Source organism: Hippopotamus amphibius, chromosome 11, assembly GCF_030028045.1.
Source record: "Hippopotamus amphibius kiboko isolate mHipAmp2 chromosome 11, mHipAmp2.hap2, whole genome shotgun sequence".
NCBI classification, from domain to species: Eukaryota; Metazoa; Chordata; class Mammalia; order Artiodactyla; family Hippopotamidae; genus Hippopotamus; species Hippopotamus amphibius.
In genome coordinates this window covers 91,982,525-92,001,969 of record NC_080196.1, presented here as the reverse complement: position 1 = coordinate 92,001,969, position 19,445 = coordinate 91,982,525, and the positions used below count along the sequence as shown (strand labels likewise).

The 19,445-nt window shown below is 34.7% G+C and overlaps 1 protein-coding gene across 3 annotated transcripts in view; it reads right to left on the bottom strand.

Annotated features, from left to right (window-relative positions):
- SMAD4 (SMAD family member 4) overlaps nt 1-19,445 on the bottom strand; it is a 53,222-nt gene that overhangs the window by 7,349 nt on the left and 26,428 nt on the right. For 2 of the 3 annotated variants that reach the window (XM_057698321.1, XM_057698322.1), the window contains exons 8-11: nt 18,448-18,501; nt 11,272-11,455; nt 10,046-10,214; nt 1,063-1,201 (exon numbers count right to left, since the gene is read on the bottom strand). In XM_057698321.1, the coding sequence (XP_057554304.1) occupies nt 1,063-1,201; nt 10,046-10,214; nt 11,272-11,455; nt 18,448-18,501 (546 nt within the window). Of the gene's footprint in view, nt 1-397; nt 511-1,062; nt 1,202-10,045; nt 10,215-11,271; nt 11,456-18,447; nt 18,502-19,445 lie in introns of all 3 variants that reach the window. The other variant, XR_009047928.1, reaches the window with a different exon arrangement.

Sequence of the window (19,445 nt, the reverse complement as noted above, 5' to 3'; positions counted from 1 at the left end):
GATGTCTGTCTCTCAATTTCACAATGTAACAGAGATAATATGTAATTACTCAATGGGGGACAGTAGATGAGAATGAAAAATTTAATAATAGTTCTGGATTCTTTAGTAAAAGCATGTTTATAACATCAGAACTAGCAAATTAATGGTTTAGATGCCCAAATTTTTTTTAAAAAATCAGATTCTCTAAATGAGTATGCCTTATCTACCTCTAAATTGTAAACTCCTGAACACAAGTCACAACGGAGACTCTGCATCTAATTTTCCAGTCAGAACATACAGTCATATAGTCAATCTGCATTCATCAATATCACAATGAAACTAATGGGAGGAATTTGCATGTACTGTAGAGAAACCTGCAGGGCCACTGCAGTTTTCTTAGCCAGTGTGATTTGCTTACCACACTGAAGAGGTTAAGAACAGGGGTTGAATGAATCACTAGTTATGCCTTCAGACGTGGAAGATGGGTGCCACGTGTTTCCATCATAAAAGTCTATAGTCAGGAGTTTAACTCTGCAGTAAAAAATTCCCCATCAGTGTGAAACCTGGCACACAGTTCAATTTTACCCTAAAATTAAAAAAAAGTCTACAAGTTATCAAAATACCACCCTCACTTAGTTTTCTCTCCATGCTTAGCATACTTAAAAAAAACTGGAGAGGTGCCTAATTCTGAAATTGAAATATGCTTTCCTTCTAGAATAAAGCAAAGCATGTCAGTGATCTCAACCCACCCTGGCTGGTGAGGCAAGAATTAAAAGCATCAACAAAAAAAGGGGAGACTGATCAATATAATATAATAATAACCCCCTTTCTCCTTTATCCCATACTCCCTTTTTTGATACAAAAAGAATGAAGACAGGGTCCTAGACAAAGGGCAACTATTACAGAAGAACAGGTTTTGTTTCATTTTGTTTTGTTTTTTTTTTTACAAATTCAAAAATGTTATCATCCCAGTAAAAAGAACTTAAATTTCTATTATTGCTTAAAGTAACTAATCAACTGAGTCAATCAAAATAAAACACCAACCATTACACTTTAAAACAAAGAAATCAAAAGCATACTTACTGATAGCTGGGGCTATTCCACCTACTGATCCGGGGCCAGGGATGTTTCCTGCCACGGCTGCTGCCTGGGCAGCTGCTGCAGCCTGTGCAGTAGCTGCCTGCTGTTGCATCTGACGATGACACTGACGCAAATCAAAGACCTAAAAAAACAAGTAACAAGTCTCATGCCATGAGTCCTGCAGAAAACATTCCATACATCAAAAACCAATGTACAATTTATTCAAAACTCACAGCTTGATTTCGTTCTCAGAATTAAAGAATTCACAATTTTAATTTTTTATGTAGATGTAGCTCTTAGGAAAGGTGGCTTGAAGCTCACCAAGAGACACATTTCACCATTAGGACAGCTTTGGCTGCCACAGGCCTCTATATCCTTTATCCAGAGTTCAGTGTGGGTCAGCCATTACTGTCCTTGGGAAAAACCACACCACACACACTGAACAGTTAAGAAATCGCCCTATCCTTTCACAGCCAAATTACTGAGAGTTTTCCTTAGACTGAACTGATGGCCTAGGTCATATGGCCAACTTCTTTATCATTCTAATTATTTGGAGGAGTGAATAAAAGGCATTGTCACTATTTAAGAAAACTACATTTCTCAGAGATGCATACTTTAATCCACAGAAGCAAAATAACATGATATTTAGAACTTGCTTTAAAACACAGTACTTTAGAAACAAAGGAAAAAGAATAGATCAAGTAAATGCAAAATCTTAACTACTGAATCTCAATGATGGATATATGGGATTTCACTAACTAGTTTCTCATTAATTTTCTGTATGCTCACGATTTTTTTAAAAAATGCTTAGCTTTGAATCCTATCACTGGTATCTGTTACTTACATGGGTTAAATTTAACCTCTCTGAAGCCTCAATTTTCTTATCTATAAAATGGGAATGCTAAGTGTACATGCTTTCATAAGGCTGTTGTAAACTTGGCATAGTATACAGTAAGCTGTCAATAAATGTTACTTATTATTTTTTATTTTGTTTTTGGCCTCCCATGTAGCCACTGACCTTTCAGGATGAGTTAAGGAATTCATAAGTAATTTCAATGGTCTATATTAGCCATGCCAAGGGTTGGCATTTTTCAAAGCATTAGAAGATTACACAAGCAGAGTGGTCACCTTGAGAAGTCGTAGGAAAGGAAGACAAGGACAGAGTAGAAGCAAGACTGCTCAATGCACTTCTATATCACTTTAATTTCTGACACCATGTGACTATACTCCTTCATCAAAAGTAAGTTAAATTTTAAAAAATCCTTCTAGTATGCACAAAATCCAAATATGAGCAAGCATAATTATCCTTGATAATAAAAGCAATCAAAGAATACATAACATAGTACTTTACCAGATAACAGGTTTGGAACCCAAACCATTCAGATGCCTGAAAAAATTCTGATTGTCTTTAGCAATGGTATTTACATAAACCATAAGAGTATACAACAATAAACAAGAGAACCCTCTCCAAATAGCAAACCACATTCCTATTTACTTATTTCCCTACTCAATGCCTATCTTCTAGCATCAATAACGGACAAAACTTAGACTATCCCATTCCCTGAAGAGACAGAAATTTGTCAAATATAGATGTATTTATCACCTGACCAAACTACCAGTCCTAAAAGGCTTCAGGATAGAAAGCATGACAAAGTCAGGTCTGGAAATCAGAAACCCCCAAATGCCCAGAACAAAAACCACTATTTTTTCAAGACTCCCAAGAGTCCATTAGACTCTGAAATTTTTCATTGGGCTCTGACCTCTTGGAAGGCATTACCTAGCACAGTATAAAGTGGGGCTCAAATATCTGAAATGCCAAATAGCTCTCAACCACTTTTTTTTTTTTTAAGAAAGAAATTAACGAACTTTATTTTTTGAGCAATTTTAGGTTCATGATAAAACTGAGTAAAAAGTAAAGAGTTCCCTATCCCTACTCAAGTACAACCTCCCCCACTGTCAACATCCTGCACCAGAGTGGTATAGCTGTTACAATCGATGAACCTACACTCACACATCATTATCACCAAAAGTCACAGTTTACATTAGATTTCACTCAATTTTATAATTCTATGGGTTTAGACAAATGGAGAATGACATGTATCCAACTTTGTAGTACCATACAGAGTATTTTCACTGCCCTAAAAATCCTCTCTGCACTGCCTATGCATTCTTCCCTCCTCTCTATCCCTGAAAACCACTCATCTTACTGTCTCCATAGTTTTACCTTTTCCCGAATGCCACAGAGTTGGAATCATACAGTATGTACGTAGCCTTTTCAGGTTGGCTTCTTTCACTTAGTAATAAGCATTTAAGGTTCCTCCATGTCTTTTCATGACTTAATGTTAATAGCTCATTTCTTTTTAGTGCTGAATAATATTCCATCCACTCTGTGGGTGTACCACAGTTTGTTTATCCATTCACCTACTGAAGGACATGGTTGCTTCTAAGTTTTTGGCAGCTGTGAATAAAGCTGCTATAAACATCTGTGTGCAGATTTTTGTGTGGACATAAGTTTTCAAATCATTTGGGTAAATATTAAGGAGTGTGACTGATGGATCATATGGTTAGAATACATTTAGCTATGTAAGAAACTACCAAACTGCCTCCCAAAGTAGCTGTACCATTTTGCATTTCCACCAGTAATGAATGAGAGTCCCTATTGCTCCATACCCTGGCCAGCACTTGGTGTTGTCAGTGTTTGGATTTTGGCCATTCTACTATTATATGGTGGTATCTCACTACTGTTTTAATTCATAATTCCCTAATGACATATGAAGTTGAACATCTATCCATACACTTACTTGCTATCAACATATTCTCTTCACTGAAGCATCTATTCAGGTCTTTTGCCTGTTTTTTAATCAGGTTGTTTTCTTATTGTTAAGCATTTCCTATATTTTCGATAACAGTCCTTTATCAGATGTGCCTTTTGCAAATATATTCTCCCAGTCTGTGGCTAATCTTCTCATTCTCTTGACACTGTCTTGCATAGAGCAGACATTTTTAATTTTAATGAAGTTCAGCCTATCAACTGTTTCCTTCATGGATCCTGCCTTTGATGTTGTATCTAAAAGGTCATTGCCATACCCAAGGTCATCTAGGTTTTCTCCTATGTTATCCTCTAGGAGTTTTATTTTTTACATTTAGGTCTTTACAACCACTTAAAAAAATCTTTTCAGCCATCATTAACCTAGCATGGCCCATATATAATCTTATTATTTGGGAGGAGGAAATACAACTTACTTATAAATTCCCAGGATTCAAATATGTTCTCAACATACCCCCACCTCCACCATTAAAAATAACCAAGAGGTCTTCACACATAGGTTCTTTACAACATGCTATAAACAATCATAATTATGACTGTCTTAGTCTAAATCTATGCTAACATCAGGAGCACATATTACAGTTAACCACAAAAATGCAATTTTAAAACATTATGACTTTTATCTGCAGATACAGTAAAAATGATTCATTAAGCACCTCGGCAAACCTTCTCTCCACATGGGTTATTTATGTAATTAGAGCACTCACACCAGAAGACATAATCATTGGCTACAATGCTAACTGAAACCCAGGCTGCCTCCTCACTGTGCACTCTACCTGTCTATACCATAAGTTTCATCTGTTATACTGGATGGTAAAATTAAGGCTTTCAATGAAATGTAACCATCTTCCCTTCAAAATGCGACTGAGTTGTTAAAAACAATACAAAATAACCAAAGGTTTTAAATATTATTTCTGGCTCAGATCCAAAAGATATTTCTGATCACCACCCCTGGGCTAATCAACAATTTGCCTCTGATTTCATTTATTTAAACATATTTCCTATGGTTACTCTCATGTAAGCTTATTACAAACCTACTACTTAACAAAGGTGAGTGTCTTACAAAGATCACTGTCAGCATCTTCAGGATATTCTCTTTCAACCAGGAGTCAAATTTTGGCATTCTTCTTTCATAAGGCTCAATTACAGTACTCCGTTTAAATCAACTACCAAGAAACAGTAATCCAGAAAGAGAAACATAATTGTGTTGGTGGTATACTGGGCATCTGAATATAAGACTGCTTTAAGGACTTGCCAAGTAATCTGACCTGGAGGTAAGGATCATGTTATATAGTAACTGGGAATAAATTTAAGTGGGATCATAATAAACTTCAACCTAGTCCAGCTGTGGTTTAGAAGCACTGCCTGCCCCCTGTCCCTAATATATATGTGTTCAAAAACAAACCAGACTCAACATCACCAAAGAAATGCAAATCAAAAACCACCACAATGAGATACCACTGCATACCCTCTAGGATGGCTAAAATAAAAAAGACAGATAATAACAAGTATTTATGAGACTGTAGAGAAATCGGAAACTTCATACACTGTTGCTGGAAATATAAAATGCTACAGCCACTTTGGAAAACGGTTTGGCAGTCCCTTAAAAAGTTACACACAGAGTTACTTTATGACTCAGCAATTCCACTCCTTGGTATATGTGAGAGAAATGACAATGTATGTTCACACAAAACTTTGTACCTGAATGTTCATGTCCTATATTATTCATAATATAGCCAAAAAGTAGAAACTCAAATGTCCACCAACTGAAGAATGAATAAACAAAATGCGGTATATGGAATATTATTCAGCCCTAACAGGAATGAAGTACAGATATATGCTACATGGATGAAGCTTGAAATCATTATACTTAATGAAAGACGTCACAGAAGACCACATTATATGATTCCATTTACAAAAACTGTTCTGAGTAGGCAAATCTATAGAGAGAAAAAGTAGATTAGTGGTTGTCTAGAGCTGGGAGAAATGGGGGGTTGGGAGGTAAGACCTAAAGGATACAAGGTTTCTTTCTGGGGTGATGAAAATGTTCTAAAATTGATTGTGGTGATGGCTGCACAACTCTGTGAATATATTAAAAAGCACGCAATTGTAAACTTTTAATGGGTGAATTACATGGTATGTGAATTACCTCAGTATCTTTATAAAGCTTTTTTTTAAATTAATTTATTTACTTATTTATTGGCTGTGTTGGGTCTTCGTTGCTGCACGCGGGCTTTCTCTAAGTTGCGGCAAGCGGGGGCTACTCTTTGCTGTGGTGCACGGACTCAATAGTTGTGGCACACGGGCTTAGTTGCTCCATGGGATGTGGGATCTTCCTGGAGCAGGGACCGAACCTGTGTCCCCTGCATTGGCAGGCGGATTCTTAACCACTGTGCCACCTAGGAAGCCCAATAAAGCTCTTAAAAAACCTTCCAGTGCTTAAGCAACACAAACAAAATATCTTACTTTTGAAAACAAAAGAGCAATGCACGTAAAGAGAATTCAAACATTTGCTCCATTTAAAGCTTGTAAAATACCATTTCATTACATCAGATTTTCATAAATGTAAGGAGACTGCTACGTCCTAAGAGAAGCAGGGGGGAAAACAAATCAACGTCTTAGAAGGAAAAAAAAAAATACAATTTAGTCCTAGCTTCTTGGTTAATAAAATGAAAGAATGGTTCTCCAAACCTATGTTTTCCTCATTTTAACTAAAAAGAGAAAAATGTGTTTGTGCGTACATATGTGTGTTGAGGGTAAGAGTGGATTCCCCCATGTGGATTCCCCAATGTAAGGGCACTCCTTCCAAGGGTTCAAGTACCTGCACACAATTCACCCCAGTAACATCATCTCTGATGAAAATGTATCTGACAACCTAAATAGTAAAATACAGATCCTTTAGTTAGTGCTGACCAAAAAAGTAGTAAATGAAGAAAACACCAATGGTTAGATTTAGGATATACGAGCGTGAGTCAAAAATTATCCACACTCTGGTTCTATTAAAACTTCTGTTGGCTGCACTGCCTTATCAGCGCTTTCCATTCAAGGCTACTGTCTCCCCAGTCACTGCTGTGTAGGTGTGAATGTGTTACATCAGTTCACTTATAACTGCAGTGTGAGCAAAACTGGATGCCCCACTTATGATTTTCATGAAAGAAGAACAGCATGCAATGATTCATTTTTTTATGGTCTGAGGGTGTGCACATCCACACACTTCTGCCCACACTGTCGACACTCTGCAAAAACTTCATCTTGAGGTGTTAAAGCATCCTCCCTATAGTCCTTATCTTGCTCCACTGGACTTTCACCTGTTTGGTCCCCTGAAAGCAGCCCTATGAGGACAAAGATTCACTTCTGATGAAGAAGTGAAGACAGCAGTGCATTCTTGGCTCACAGCTCAGCCTAAAACACTTTTTAATGAGGGAATACGAAAGCTTGTTGACAGATGGACAAAGTGTATTGAAAAGCAAGGTGATTATGTCAAAAAATGATGATGTACTTGTCTTTTCTAAAAGTTAATTAAAATAAATTCTACAGCCAGAGTGCAGATAATATTTGACTCACCCTCAAATTTTTATCTCTTTCTAATTAGAAGACTCTTCTGAAGAATATACTTTATAAACAGAAATAATTATTTTTAAATCTTAGTTAATACAACAAAAATGGGATGTTTTTTACTCCACCAAAATGTACCACAAGAACAGTTATTTATTGTTCAAGGCAAAAGTCTGAGACTGCTATAAAAAAATCTGTCCATGATAGTGGTTTATCATATCTTGGGGGCTTTTCAAGGACCATTTGTACCAAAAACAGAGATATTACATTATTTGACAATCCTAGAAATTAATTATACAAGATTCCATATTTTTTAAGCTTAAATGTTTTAAATACTACCTCATATCCTGCAAGTTCATAACTATGTCTGGCACAAAGTATGCATTCAACACTGTGGTCCTCTGTCCATTCAATTCTAATTGCACAAGTAATCCAAAGACTTATAATCAAGATGGATGCACAGGTATGCATAATTACCTTCTCTCTCTGCTCCAAACACATACAAAGTCTAGAAAAACTACTGAAAATAAATACTGGGTTGGCCAAAAAGTTCATTCAGGTTTTTCCATGAGATGTTATGGAAAAACCAAAACGAATTTTTTGACCAACTCAGTATCTTCCATGCCAATCATAAAATTCAAGTGGAAATCCAAGGGGCTGGCTATAGCCAAAACAACCCTGAAAAAGAAGTTGGAGAGCTCACACTTCCCAATTTCAAAACCTCCCACAAAGCTACAGCAATCAAGATAGGGTAGTACCGTCACAAGGACAGATACATAGATCAACGAAATAGAATTGATGGCCCAGAAATAAACCTTTATCATTTAAGGTCAACTGAGTTTTCAACAGGGTGTCAAGATAATTCAGTAAGGGAAAGAACAGTCTTTTGAACAAACGGTTGCTGGAACCACTGGTTCTCGTGCAAAAGAAAAAAGTGGGATCCTTTCCTTACACCATACACAAAAATCCACTCAAAATGGATCACAGACCTAAATGTAAGACCTTAAACTATAAAGTGCTTAGAAGAAAACACAGGCATAAATATTATGACCTTTGATTAGGCAATGGTTTCTTAACTATGACACCAAAAGCACAAGCAACCAAAGAACAGACTATACCAAAATTTAAAACTTTTGTGCTGCAAATCATTATCATGAAAAAAAGTGACAAGATGAGCCAAGAATGGAAGAAAATATCTGCAAATCATGTATCTGATAAAGGACTGATACCCAGAATAAAGAACTCTTACAACAATAATAAAAAGACTAAAAAACCCAATTGAAAAATGAGAAAAGATCTGAACAGACATTTCTCCAAAGAGGCACAAATGGCCAATAAACACACGAAAAGAAGTTCAACATTATGAGCCATTAGGGAAATGCAAATCAAAACCACAATGAGGTAGATACCACTTCATATCCACTATGATGGCTAAAATAAAAAAGACAGATAATAACAAGTGTTGGTGAGAATATAGAGAAATTGAAACCCTGCATATACACTGCTGGTGGAAATGTAAAACGGCACTGCCATTTTGGAAAACACTCTGGCAGTCCCTCAAAAAGTCAGACACAGAGTTATCTTATGATATAGCAACTCCACGCCTAGGCATATATCCAAGAAAATGAAAAAATACATCTACCTAAAAAACTTGTACATGAATATGCATAGCAGCATTATTCAAAATAGCCTAAAAGTAGAAACAACCCATATGTCCATTAACTTATAATGGATAAACAAAATCCACCGTGGAGAGCAGGGACGAAAGACAGAAGGTACTTGGGGTACCAGCACCAAACAGAAGATGCAGAGGACAGGAATTTGACTTCTTAGAGTGATATGGAAAGATAAAATAGACTCTCCAAGGGCTGCAACTGCACACCTGCCCATGAAGCAAGTGCTGGTGAAACAGTTTGACAATTAATTCAGAAATGCATCTAGGAATAAAATTCTTGTCCATGGCATGGGTAAGCTTCAGAGAAATCTATGCAACAGGAATTAGGCCCTGGGCATACCTGGGATTGGAACTCAATTTCCTCAAGGGACAAAACTCCTCTACCTTCTAAATATAAAAATGGGTTCTGAGGTGTGGATCCCAGGGTGCCAGACTAAGGCAAAACTGCCCTACAGGGAGAAGCAATGACAGGGAGGAAAAAATAAAAAAATAAAATCTCTTGAGACAAACTTGCCAACAAATATTAAATAGATTACAAAGCATATGAGGAAATCCAGCACCACTTAAAAATAATAACACAAATAATAATAAAGCACAAATAACTAAAATTCCTTGTAGAAAAATTAGAAAACACAAATAAAAATGATTCTATCTGTGTGCTAAGCAACTTCCTAGGACTAAGTGATGAGGTAGAGTTAATTCCACTAACTTACAATAGCTAATCTTAAAGATGCTTAAGATGATGGTGAAAAACCTGAAATATGAAATATATTTAGGCTATCTAACTACAACTATCTTTCACTTTCAAAAACAATGTTATAAATTAAAATTGAAATAAGTTGAATATATAATAATTAAACCATCTCAATTCTTTAAACAACAAATAGAGTTTTCCAAGTCTAAAATATTAGAGTAAAATTGCAACTAACCTTTATATATGCACTTGGGTAGATCTTATGAACGGCATCTCCAGGTGCACGCCCAGCTTCTCTGTCTAAGTAGTAGCTCTGTACAAAGACTGCGTGGTCACTAAGGCACCTGACCCAAACATCACCTTCACCTTTACATTCCAATTGCACACCTTTGCCTATGTGCAACCTTAGGAAGAAAAAGTGAATCACATTTCATTTTGATAAACAAATTTTGAAACAAAATTTTGAAACAAAATTTCATTTTAAAAACAAATTTTAGTTCAGATTATACAGCATACTCAATATTGAAAAATGTTAAAAAATAAAGGACATTATATAATACCATAACCAAAAGAGAGCTGCTGTCAACATTCCTGTGTGTTTTCGTGTTTAGTATCCTAGTCATATGTCATAATGATGAGCATTCATGTAACGCATATTATGTGTCAGGAACACAATATAAATTCCCACCTAACCTTCACAATTCAATTAAAATTAATTTAAAAACTCAGTTAATCATCTGAGCCAAATATTAAGTGCTCAATAGCTACATGTGGCTAGCAGTTACTGTACTGGACAGCACAGATACAAGCCATTTCCTTCATCACAAAATATTCTATTAGACAGCACTAGCTTAGAGAGTAGATAACCTGCCAAAATCACACAGTTAGTGACAGAGCCAAGATTATGTGCTCACACACACATACATTTCCTTAAAGAGCTGAGATCACAGAGTACCTAAAATTGTATAGGTTTTCCTATAATATTTCATCTTAAGTATTTACATTTGATTATGTAAACTTATATTTTAATGACTGCATAAAAATGGAAGTTTATTAAAATTTACTTAATCACTTCCCTGTTATTATTAGTCTTCCACTATAAATAACACTTGCAGAAACGTGTCTTCATTTTATGTTATTTCTTCTCAATAAACTTATAGAAGAAACACCATATAATCAGAGGAAATAAAAACTTGTTTTCAAACCAGGTTCCAAAAGGTCTAGTTACTATTCAAAACATAAAAACTTCACTAACTTTTAAAAAAAGACCTTATTTTATCATATTTTAAATAATAAACATCTACAATTAAAATGAAATGCTTACAAATTCTGAATTTTCAAGACGATCTTTATTCTTTTATCTATATTCAAAAACATAATTTACATTGAAAAATATAAATCTGAATAAAAGACAATGTACTATGTCCAAATTTTAAAATTATCTAACTATACAATCAATACCTTGCTCTCTCAATGGCTTCTGTCCTATGGACATTGGAGAGTTGACCCAAGCAAAAACGATCTCCTCCAGAAGGGTCTACGTATCCATCAACAGTAACAACAGGACAGCTTGAAGGAACCTTAAACGTCTCTCCTACTTGAACATCCATTTCAAAGTAAGCAATGGAACACCAATACTCAGGAGCTACAGGAGATAAATGGGAGAGAACAGCCACTCATGTGAGAAAGATACAAGGCTTTCACTTTCACTCCATATGACAAAGCTTTTCTTAAAGGGTGAAGGAAGGGGAGCACATCCAAAAGAATTTACAATGCATTATAAAGCAGGCATTGCCATGTCTTCTGTTTTTCAGCTTAGTATCTAATGTTCTTGAAACTTAAAAAAAGTCATTTTTAAAATCTGGAATTCGGTTCTTACCTCAAAGTACTCAATCAACAGGAAATTTAAAGACCAGAAATAATTAGAATCATAAAATTTTTTACCATGATGTTTCGTCTAGCTGCACATAGTATTTTCTATATAGTCTGAACTTTTTTTTTTTTTAAACACACTGATTCTAAAACATATTTCAGAGAAGTGTTCTTGAAAAACATCAATCCATGGTATATATTTATAGATCCCTAAATGAGAGAAAGGGCATAACCAAATCAGACATCCCAGACCAGAGAGTTAAGGTTAATTACAGTCCCGCTACACAGTTTCTATGAGCAGGAACTTTCAATTGTCTCTTGGATGAAAGGTCATTTGTCCCATCTGTATTTTTGGTGAAGTTCCATTCATGTTAACTACTATAATTTTAACTTTGAAAATGTGTTTAGTGCATTCATTTGAACAACAATAAATGATTTTAAATAATTTTAAATGATTGGGGAGAAGAGAGCCACTTCTTAGTTTGGTTTGCAAATATAGTTGATCAAATATTTCTAATTTTTGTTTGAATACAATTATTACATAGAGCCCACAAACATGGAAATTATTTTCCTTTTTTAAATAACAGGTGTTTATGGGGTACACAGGAATCACTGTAGGCACTACATACACAGCAGTAAACAAGGCAGCTACTGTCCTTATTTTCATGGAGGTGCAGAGGCAGACAAGTAAGCAAATAAATGAACAAGCTAACTCAGGTAACGAGAAGAAAATAAGACAGGGTATGTGACAGAAGATGAGTGGAAAGGTAGTTCAGACTAAACAGTCAGGGTACCTATCTGAAAAAGTCAGACCTGAAAAGACCATGTACCTATGCAGAGACTATGAATGAACATCTCAAGAGGAAAGCAAATGCAAAAGCCCTAGAGCAGCAAAGGGTCTGACATAAGAGGGGAAAAAAGGCCAGTGCCATTTGTGAGAGAAATGAAAGTTTTCTATGATAAACCAATTATTTATCTGCATCTCATTGTGCCCTTTATGAACTTTAGCCGAACTAGAATTTGAAGCAATAAAACTCTGAACAATATGAAAACATACTCAGAATGACAAAAAATTACATTTTTTCAAACCTCCCAAAAGATCTTAAAATGAAGTATGCTTAAGGCTTAAAATATATTAAAAACAAAAATCCTGTAAAGTCTACGTATCTAATTGCTTTTCAAAATGTTATCAAGGAAAAAAGTACTTTCCAATGAAATATTAATAAAACTGGGTGATTCAAAAACTTAGTAATTCAAATGTTTTGCCATACAGAACAACCAACCAATCACAAACACTCCTTTAAATATTCTTATTATAAAAAAAAATTCTTATTATCATTGGAACATGAAAACTAGTGATATACTAAAGTGCCTTCTTAAAAAGCTAGTTCTGAAACATTTATGAAGCTGTTCCTTATAGTAAAATTCCTTAATAAAGGCATCACATTATGCCATGGACAAGAAACTTTAGCCAACATAACACGCAGGTATACTGGTTGAAGCTAAAACTGAAGAGGTTGTCTAAGACAAGATAACAATTACCCAATGTTTTGGTAGCTTAAACAGTAATAGCACTTTAAAAAGGTCTTTAAACAATCAGCCCAAACAGTAAACTTTGTTACAAATAATATCCTGAAGTCATGAATGTTTTCAATGCTGGTTAAAAAAATGAGATCCAAGTACATGCATTTCCTAGTTCATACTGAAGAACACCATTTACAAGTAAAGTTCCATGGCAAGCAATCTTTTTTCCAAGAGAGTCAACTGAGAGGGAAATCGGGAGTTGTATAATTTCCATTTTAAAATAAGAAAAACATATTTTTATCACCATAAATTGCAATATCTGCAATTACACTTAAACCCTACTTTATTATTTCCCAGTTACCAAAGGGGTTTTTGTTTGCCTAATATTTCAGACACCATACAACAATGATGGTTACAAACAGCTGCATTTTGGCAAACCCTGAGGATAAAAAGAAACTGACATCAGAGTTGAATCACAGACCAGGGATGAAATATGACCAGCTAATTAAAAGGAGTGTTAAGGCCCAGAAAAGCAGGAGGTAGGGAGTTACTATCTGTGAGGACAGAGGGGCAAGAGGTAACCTAAGAGGTAATCCAGAGAATTTGGCCGTGTTGGGATACAAAATATCATGTGAAAACCTTTTCCAGTCCATTCTAAATTTGCTATACAGCTAGGAGGGAACATTCTCATTTTTAAAACAGGACAGGTTAATAGGAAACACTCATTAAGCCTTTCTGGATCTCCCTGTGTTCTTTTGCTCCAAGGACCAAATGCCATATAAGTGACAAGTCTGCAGCCTCTCAAAACTAGCATCAACAGCAAGACAGAATTCACTCAGTTCCAAGAGAGCTTTCTTAATTTCCCAACTCATTTGAAAGGGAGTGGGATTGTTATGTGCTTACTGACATTGCTATTTTTAGCTTCCTATTCCTTAAATTAGTGAGGTTGAACTGGTCTCCTAAAGTCTATGGGCTGCTCATCACTGACCAGAGGAAAAGTTTTGAAAGACTGAGTTAACAACATGAATTTTTTTAAACAATATAAAAACAGCTGAATATTTTTTGTAATGGGGAAACATAAAGCACAGCTTTATCAAAAAATTGTTGTTCAATTATAATAGAAAATGTAAATCTCCAAGGCACTATCTTTAAATTCTGAAACAAAAGTCACTCAAGAAAAAAGTTAAAAATTTGGTTAAAGCACCTAAATGGCTCATTATGAACTATTCCTTTTATTATTTATATCTGAATGAGATGTCCTACGAGAATCTTTTATGAACACATAAAGGTACTCTCTTAAATGGTAGTTAGTTCCAAAGTACTAGAACACAACCTGAATTTTTAAATCTGTGAATTCTGTATCCATTTATCAATGACCAAACAACCTCAAAGATGCTGAGGAAACTCTTCACTTTAATTTGCAATCAATATTTAATTTAGTGAATATATCTCAGCTTTACAAAAAAAGCAAAAGAATATTAGTCCATAAAAAGAAATGATTAAAAATGAAATAACTTTTTCCAAAAATATTTTTCAACTTAGTTATCAAAGTCAAAGCATAGAAATCACCAAGTATATGTCCTGTCTGAAATCATTTTTTTTCTATCTGAAATTTTTTACACCAAGTAAAGACCAGTACTAATTTTTTTCACTTTCAACAATTTATATTACCTATATTTCCTAAGATATATATGCAATTATATTATAAATACTTTCTCAAAATAGATATACTATGTATTATTGATGATTTTTAATTATTAAAAATATTTTATGTATTCACTTATATGCATATTTTCCATCTATATAGTCCTAAGTCAGTGGTAGAATATTTTAGCATTTCTTAATCAAACCTTAAGGGGTTGCATTAACCATACACCTAATACAAAATATTTTTACTTTGGTTTCCTTTTCTATTTGTTCATGAAACAAGGATAGCAGATCTGTACAAACTACTAACTAGGACTTACAAAGTACTAGACAGCAGGGGACACAAGATATTAGGAAAGGCTTCATGACAGTGGTATACTCAAGCTGATTTTAAAAGAGGTCACCACACATAAGAGGGTAGGGGGTGCGAGGTATGGGCATCAAGATGACCCCAATGATTCTCACCTCCTGATATTCACATCCTTGTATAGTCCCCTCTCCACAAAACAGGATTTTACAAAAATGAAGATATGACTTAGGAGGTTAAGTCTGAAAAGACCCCAAGGTTCTGTCTTGTTTTCTCTTGATCACTCAATTTTGGAGGAAGCAAGCTGTCATGTGAAGACACTCAAGAATCTCTAGAAAGGTCCATGCAGAAAGAAACTGGAGCTTCCTGCCAACAACATCACTAACTTGCCAGATATGTGGATAAGCCACCCTGAAAATGAATTCTCAATCCCAGAAAAGCCTTCAGATGATGGCAGCCTGAGCCAACAACTTGACTGCAACCTCATGAGACTATGAGCCAGAACAAACAACAGATAACTAATGGTGTATATAACATATGTGGCAGAGAACACCACACACAAAAAGAGCAGAGGGATGATACAGTCAAGCAAGCTTGGGTAAGGAGTTCAGGACGTTTAAAGCATGAAGAGTTGAAGCTAGAGAAGTATGCAGGGTCCTGGACCAGAGATTCTTTTCTGTCCAGCTAAAGGAATTTGGACTTAATCCTACAGGCTAAGCAATAAGTAGGGAAGTCAACGAAGTTCTTTAACAGCGAAATAATATAACTAGATTCAAATCTTAAAAGAAATACTGAGTAGCAGTAGAAATTAAATGGTGGGGAGGAGGGCACTATGACTGGAAGTTCTCCCATTAGGGAGACCAGTTAGAATATTCTCTTAACAGTAAGTACAAGAGGAGAAATAAACAACAGTTGTGAGATAAAACTCTTCTAGCGCCCATCAGTATTCACAGGCAGAGTTCACAGCCATCTGGGTTCCAACAAACTGACTCCATTAAAGGTATATGCACAGAACTCATCCTTTCCCGCAACCACTTGAACAAAGACCTTTCAGGACCATCCTCACCCGTAAGTCACTTCCTATTCTACTCAAAAACAGAGGCTTTAATGCCAGTGCAGGGTGCTACAGATGCATATCATAACTAGTGAACCCTATTCCCTAATCAACAGGAGCTGTTAGGCTTCAGCATCAGTTCTACCATGAGAAGAATGAAGTAAATCCATCAAGAGGCAAAAAAAATTGCTGAATCCGAAACTGAGTCCAAATAACTACCTAAATGCCACCATTCCTAATCCTACTCCACCATTCATCCAGGGACCATCTTTCTTCAGAGCCCTGATTACCCTTATTCCTGTAGACCACCTTCCACCAAGCCATATGAACACTGAGAACCACTGCCCTCCCCCCGCCCCAAGGTTGCTAGGGGCCACTACTGATTCTCAATGATGCTGCCTTGAAGCCAGCAAAATTCTCATTCTTAAGACTCTAGATTTCCCCCTCTTATCACAATATATTTATTAACACAAATTAAGATTCTCATGCAATGATTTCATTTATATAATTTCAAAAAGCAATAAAATCAAACTACTAAACTAGATTGTTTAGGGATGCATTTGTTTTCAAAGAGCAAAACAATAAAATCTATAAAAAGCAGGATAGTGGTTATCTCTGCAGGGGGAGAGGAAAAGTTTTTGACTGAGACAAAATGCATAGGGAGGGAAAATTTCTGGGGGTGCTGTGATGTTTTAATTTTCAGTCTGGGTGTTGGCTTTTCTGTTATTCATTAGACTGTATATATACTGCTTTTATGTACGTATCTGTTTATTACATTTCTTAATTAAAATGTTTATAGAAGGCAAGACCCCTTGACTCACAAAAAAGTTTAAAACCACAAAAATATGCAAATAACATACAGAAAATCCACTTAAAAGGATAATTTAACTAGTAATTGTGTATGGTTAAAAATATGTATGTTGAAAAATGTAAATATGTAACTGGTAAATACGTATCGTTAAAAAATATTTCTGTCCCAACCAGCATCATTTTTCTCCTTATCAAAATAAATATTTGTCTCCCAAATAAGTAAAAGTTAAAGTATCACATCTACTGCTGGTGAGCATGACAAAACTGGTTCTCATTCTCTGACATGATCACTAAAGCAATTTGGCCTTTTGATCCAGAAATTCTTAAATCTCCTAAACTGAAATATAAGAAGAATTATAAGCATAAAGATCTTACCCTCAATGTTTTATTTTTTTTCTTTAACAGCTAGAAGAAAAGTAGGAACCAACATAAACAAGACACTGTTTAAGAAAATTATGTAGATCTATTTGAGGAACTATAAGTTACCCTTTAAATTGATCATTATGGTTACTGTAGTTACATTTTCAAAAAATCCTCACTGGAAATATACAATGAAATATTTATGTATCAAATGATTATACAGGATTTCCATCGAAGTAATAGGTAAAGATATGAAAAGCAGGTGAGAGTATGAAAGAAACAAGATTGGCCATTAGTTGACAATAGCTGAAACTGAGGAACGAGTACAATAAGAATTTTCTATATTGGTATTTGGCATATGTTGAAATTCTTCATAATAAAACAAACTTTTTTAAACTAGGGGGAAAATTAAGGTGATGAACTGAAATTATATATTTGTGTCTTTCTAAGCTAAAAATTCAGATATGATAGGATGGAGTAAGGAAAAACAAATGAAAATCCTATGTTTATGTTAAGAAGCCTTCAGTATTTTTATTTCCAAACTTTCTGTCTTATTACTTCTATAGTTTAAATCTACTTAGCTATTTACTCTTTTGAACATAATTTAATGCAAATATTTCTAAATCCCACTTAACCAGAGATTCCTGAATCTATCTTCTAAGACAGATAAACAGTGAATTATTTTTCTGTTCAGCACCTACTTCAGATTCTCTCTGGTTTTTTAAGCTACAGTTTTACAGCTGTTCTATTTTGAAACCTAGTTTCTTCTGTATATGTATTGAATGCATCTTAAAAATGGCATTTTGGTACTTTATATTTTAGCCAAAAATGCAGTTCTTGTCTTTTCTTTCAGAGACAGTTAAAAAGCACCAAACATGGACAGTTTATGTGTGATTATATTGGTTACTCATAAACTGTTGATTAACTAATGCTGTAATGAGAATTGTACTTATCTGAAAAGTTAAGTTACTCTACAGCTATATTAAAATCTCTGTGTGTGTATTTGTTTCAATTGCCATAAAGAAAAGTTAAATGTAGGGAATTAGTTTTGAAATACACTTACCAGGATGATTAGAAATGGGAGGCTGGAATGCAAGCTCGTTGTGAACTGGCGGCCCTAAAGAAAAGACAATAAAAATACCATTTTTATTTATGAAAAGTTTTCCAACGCTGAAACTTTTAATAAATCTTAAATATAACCATCACACTTTAGGAATTGTTTAGATCACGCTTACACAATGTCTAAGAACTCAAAAGCTTAGTTTATAATTATAATAAGCAAATACTCTTGAATTACTTCTGTAGCTACTTAATAGCCAACATTTTAGTGCTATATACCAAATGTTAAACAATTTACAATAGTTGTACACACAAATTTTAATGTAAATTATAAATTATTCATGTAATATGTAATACAGTATAATTCATAATGTAATATATAATTCAAACTGTTAGGTACATTTTAAAACAAGTGTTTTATGGTTTATTAAATTAAGAATATTTACAAATGGCACGGTAGCTAACATAACTGAGAGATTATTGTGTGTTAAAACATTGTGCTAAACACCTCACATGAATTATTACATTTACTTCTTACAACATCCCTTGAGATAGATACTACTATTATTACCCCTAAGGTTTAGAGAGGTTAAATAACTTGCCAGTGGTCACACAGCCAGTTAAGGGTCCAAACTCAGCACCCTTAACAGCTATGCTGGCCTAGGCAGCCATTAAAAACTACATTCTCTTAAGACATGGATAAATAGTAACATAACTGTAAAAAAAAAAAAAAGCAGGGTACAACAACATATTCACAGTCTGATCTCCTCCTCCCCCAAATTTATATATATACCCAATTATATGACTGGAAGGGAAAATGTGACAAAATATTAGAAGTAGGTATCTCTGGGTAGTAGGATTCTGGGTAATTTTTATTTTCTTATTTACTTCTCTGTGTATTTTCCAAGTTTTCTTTGGTACTATTAATCTTATAATGGAGAAAAGGGAGTTAATGTATATGAAAGATTTACACTCTTGATTTTACTAGGCCAAATGAACAAT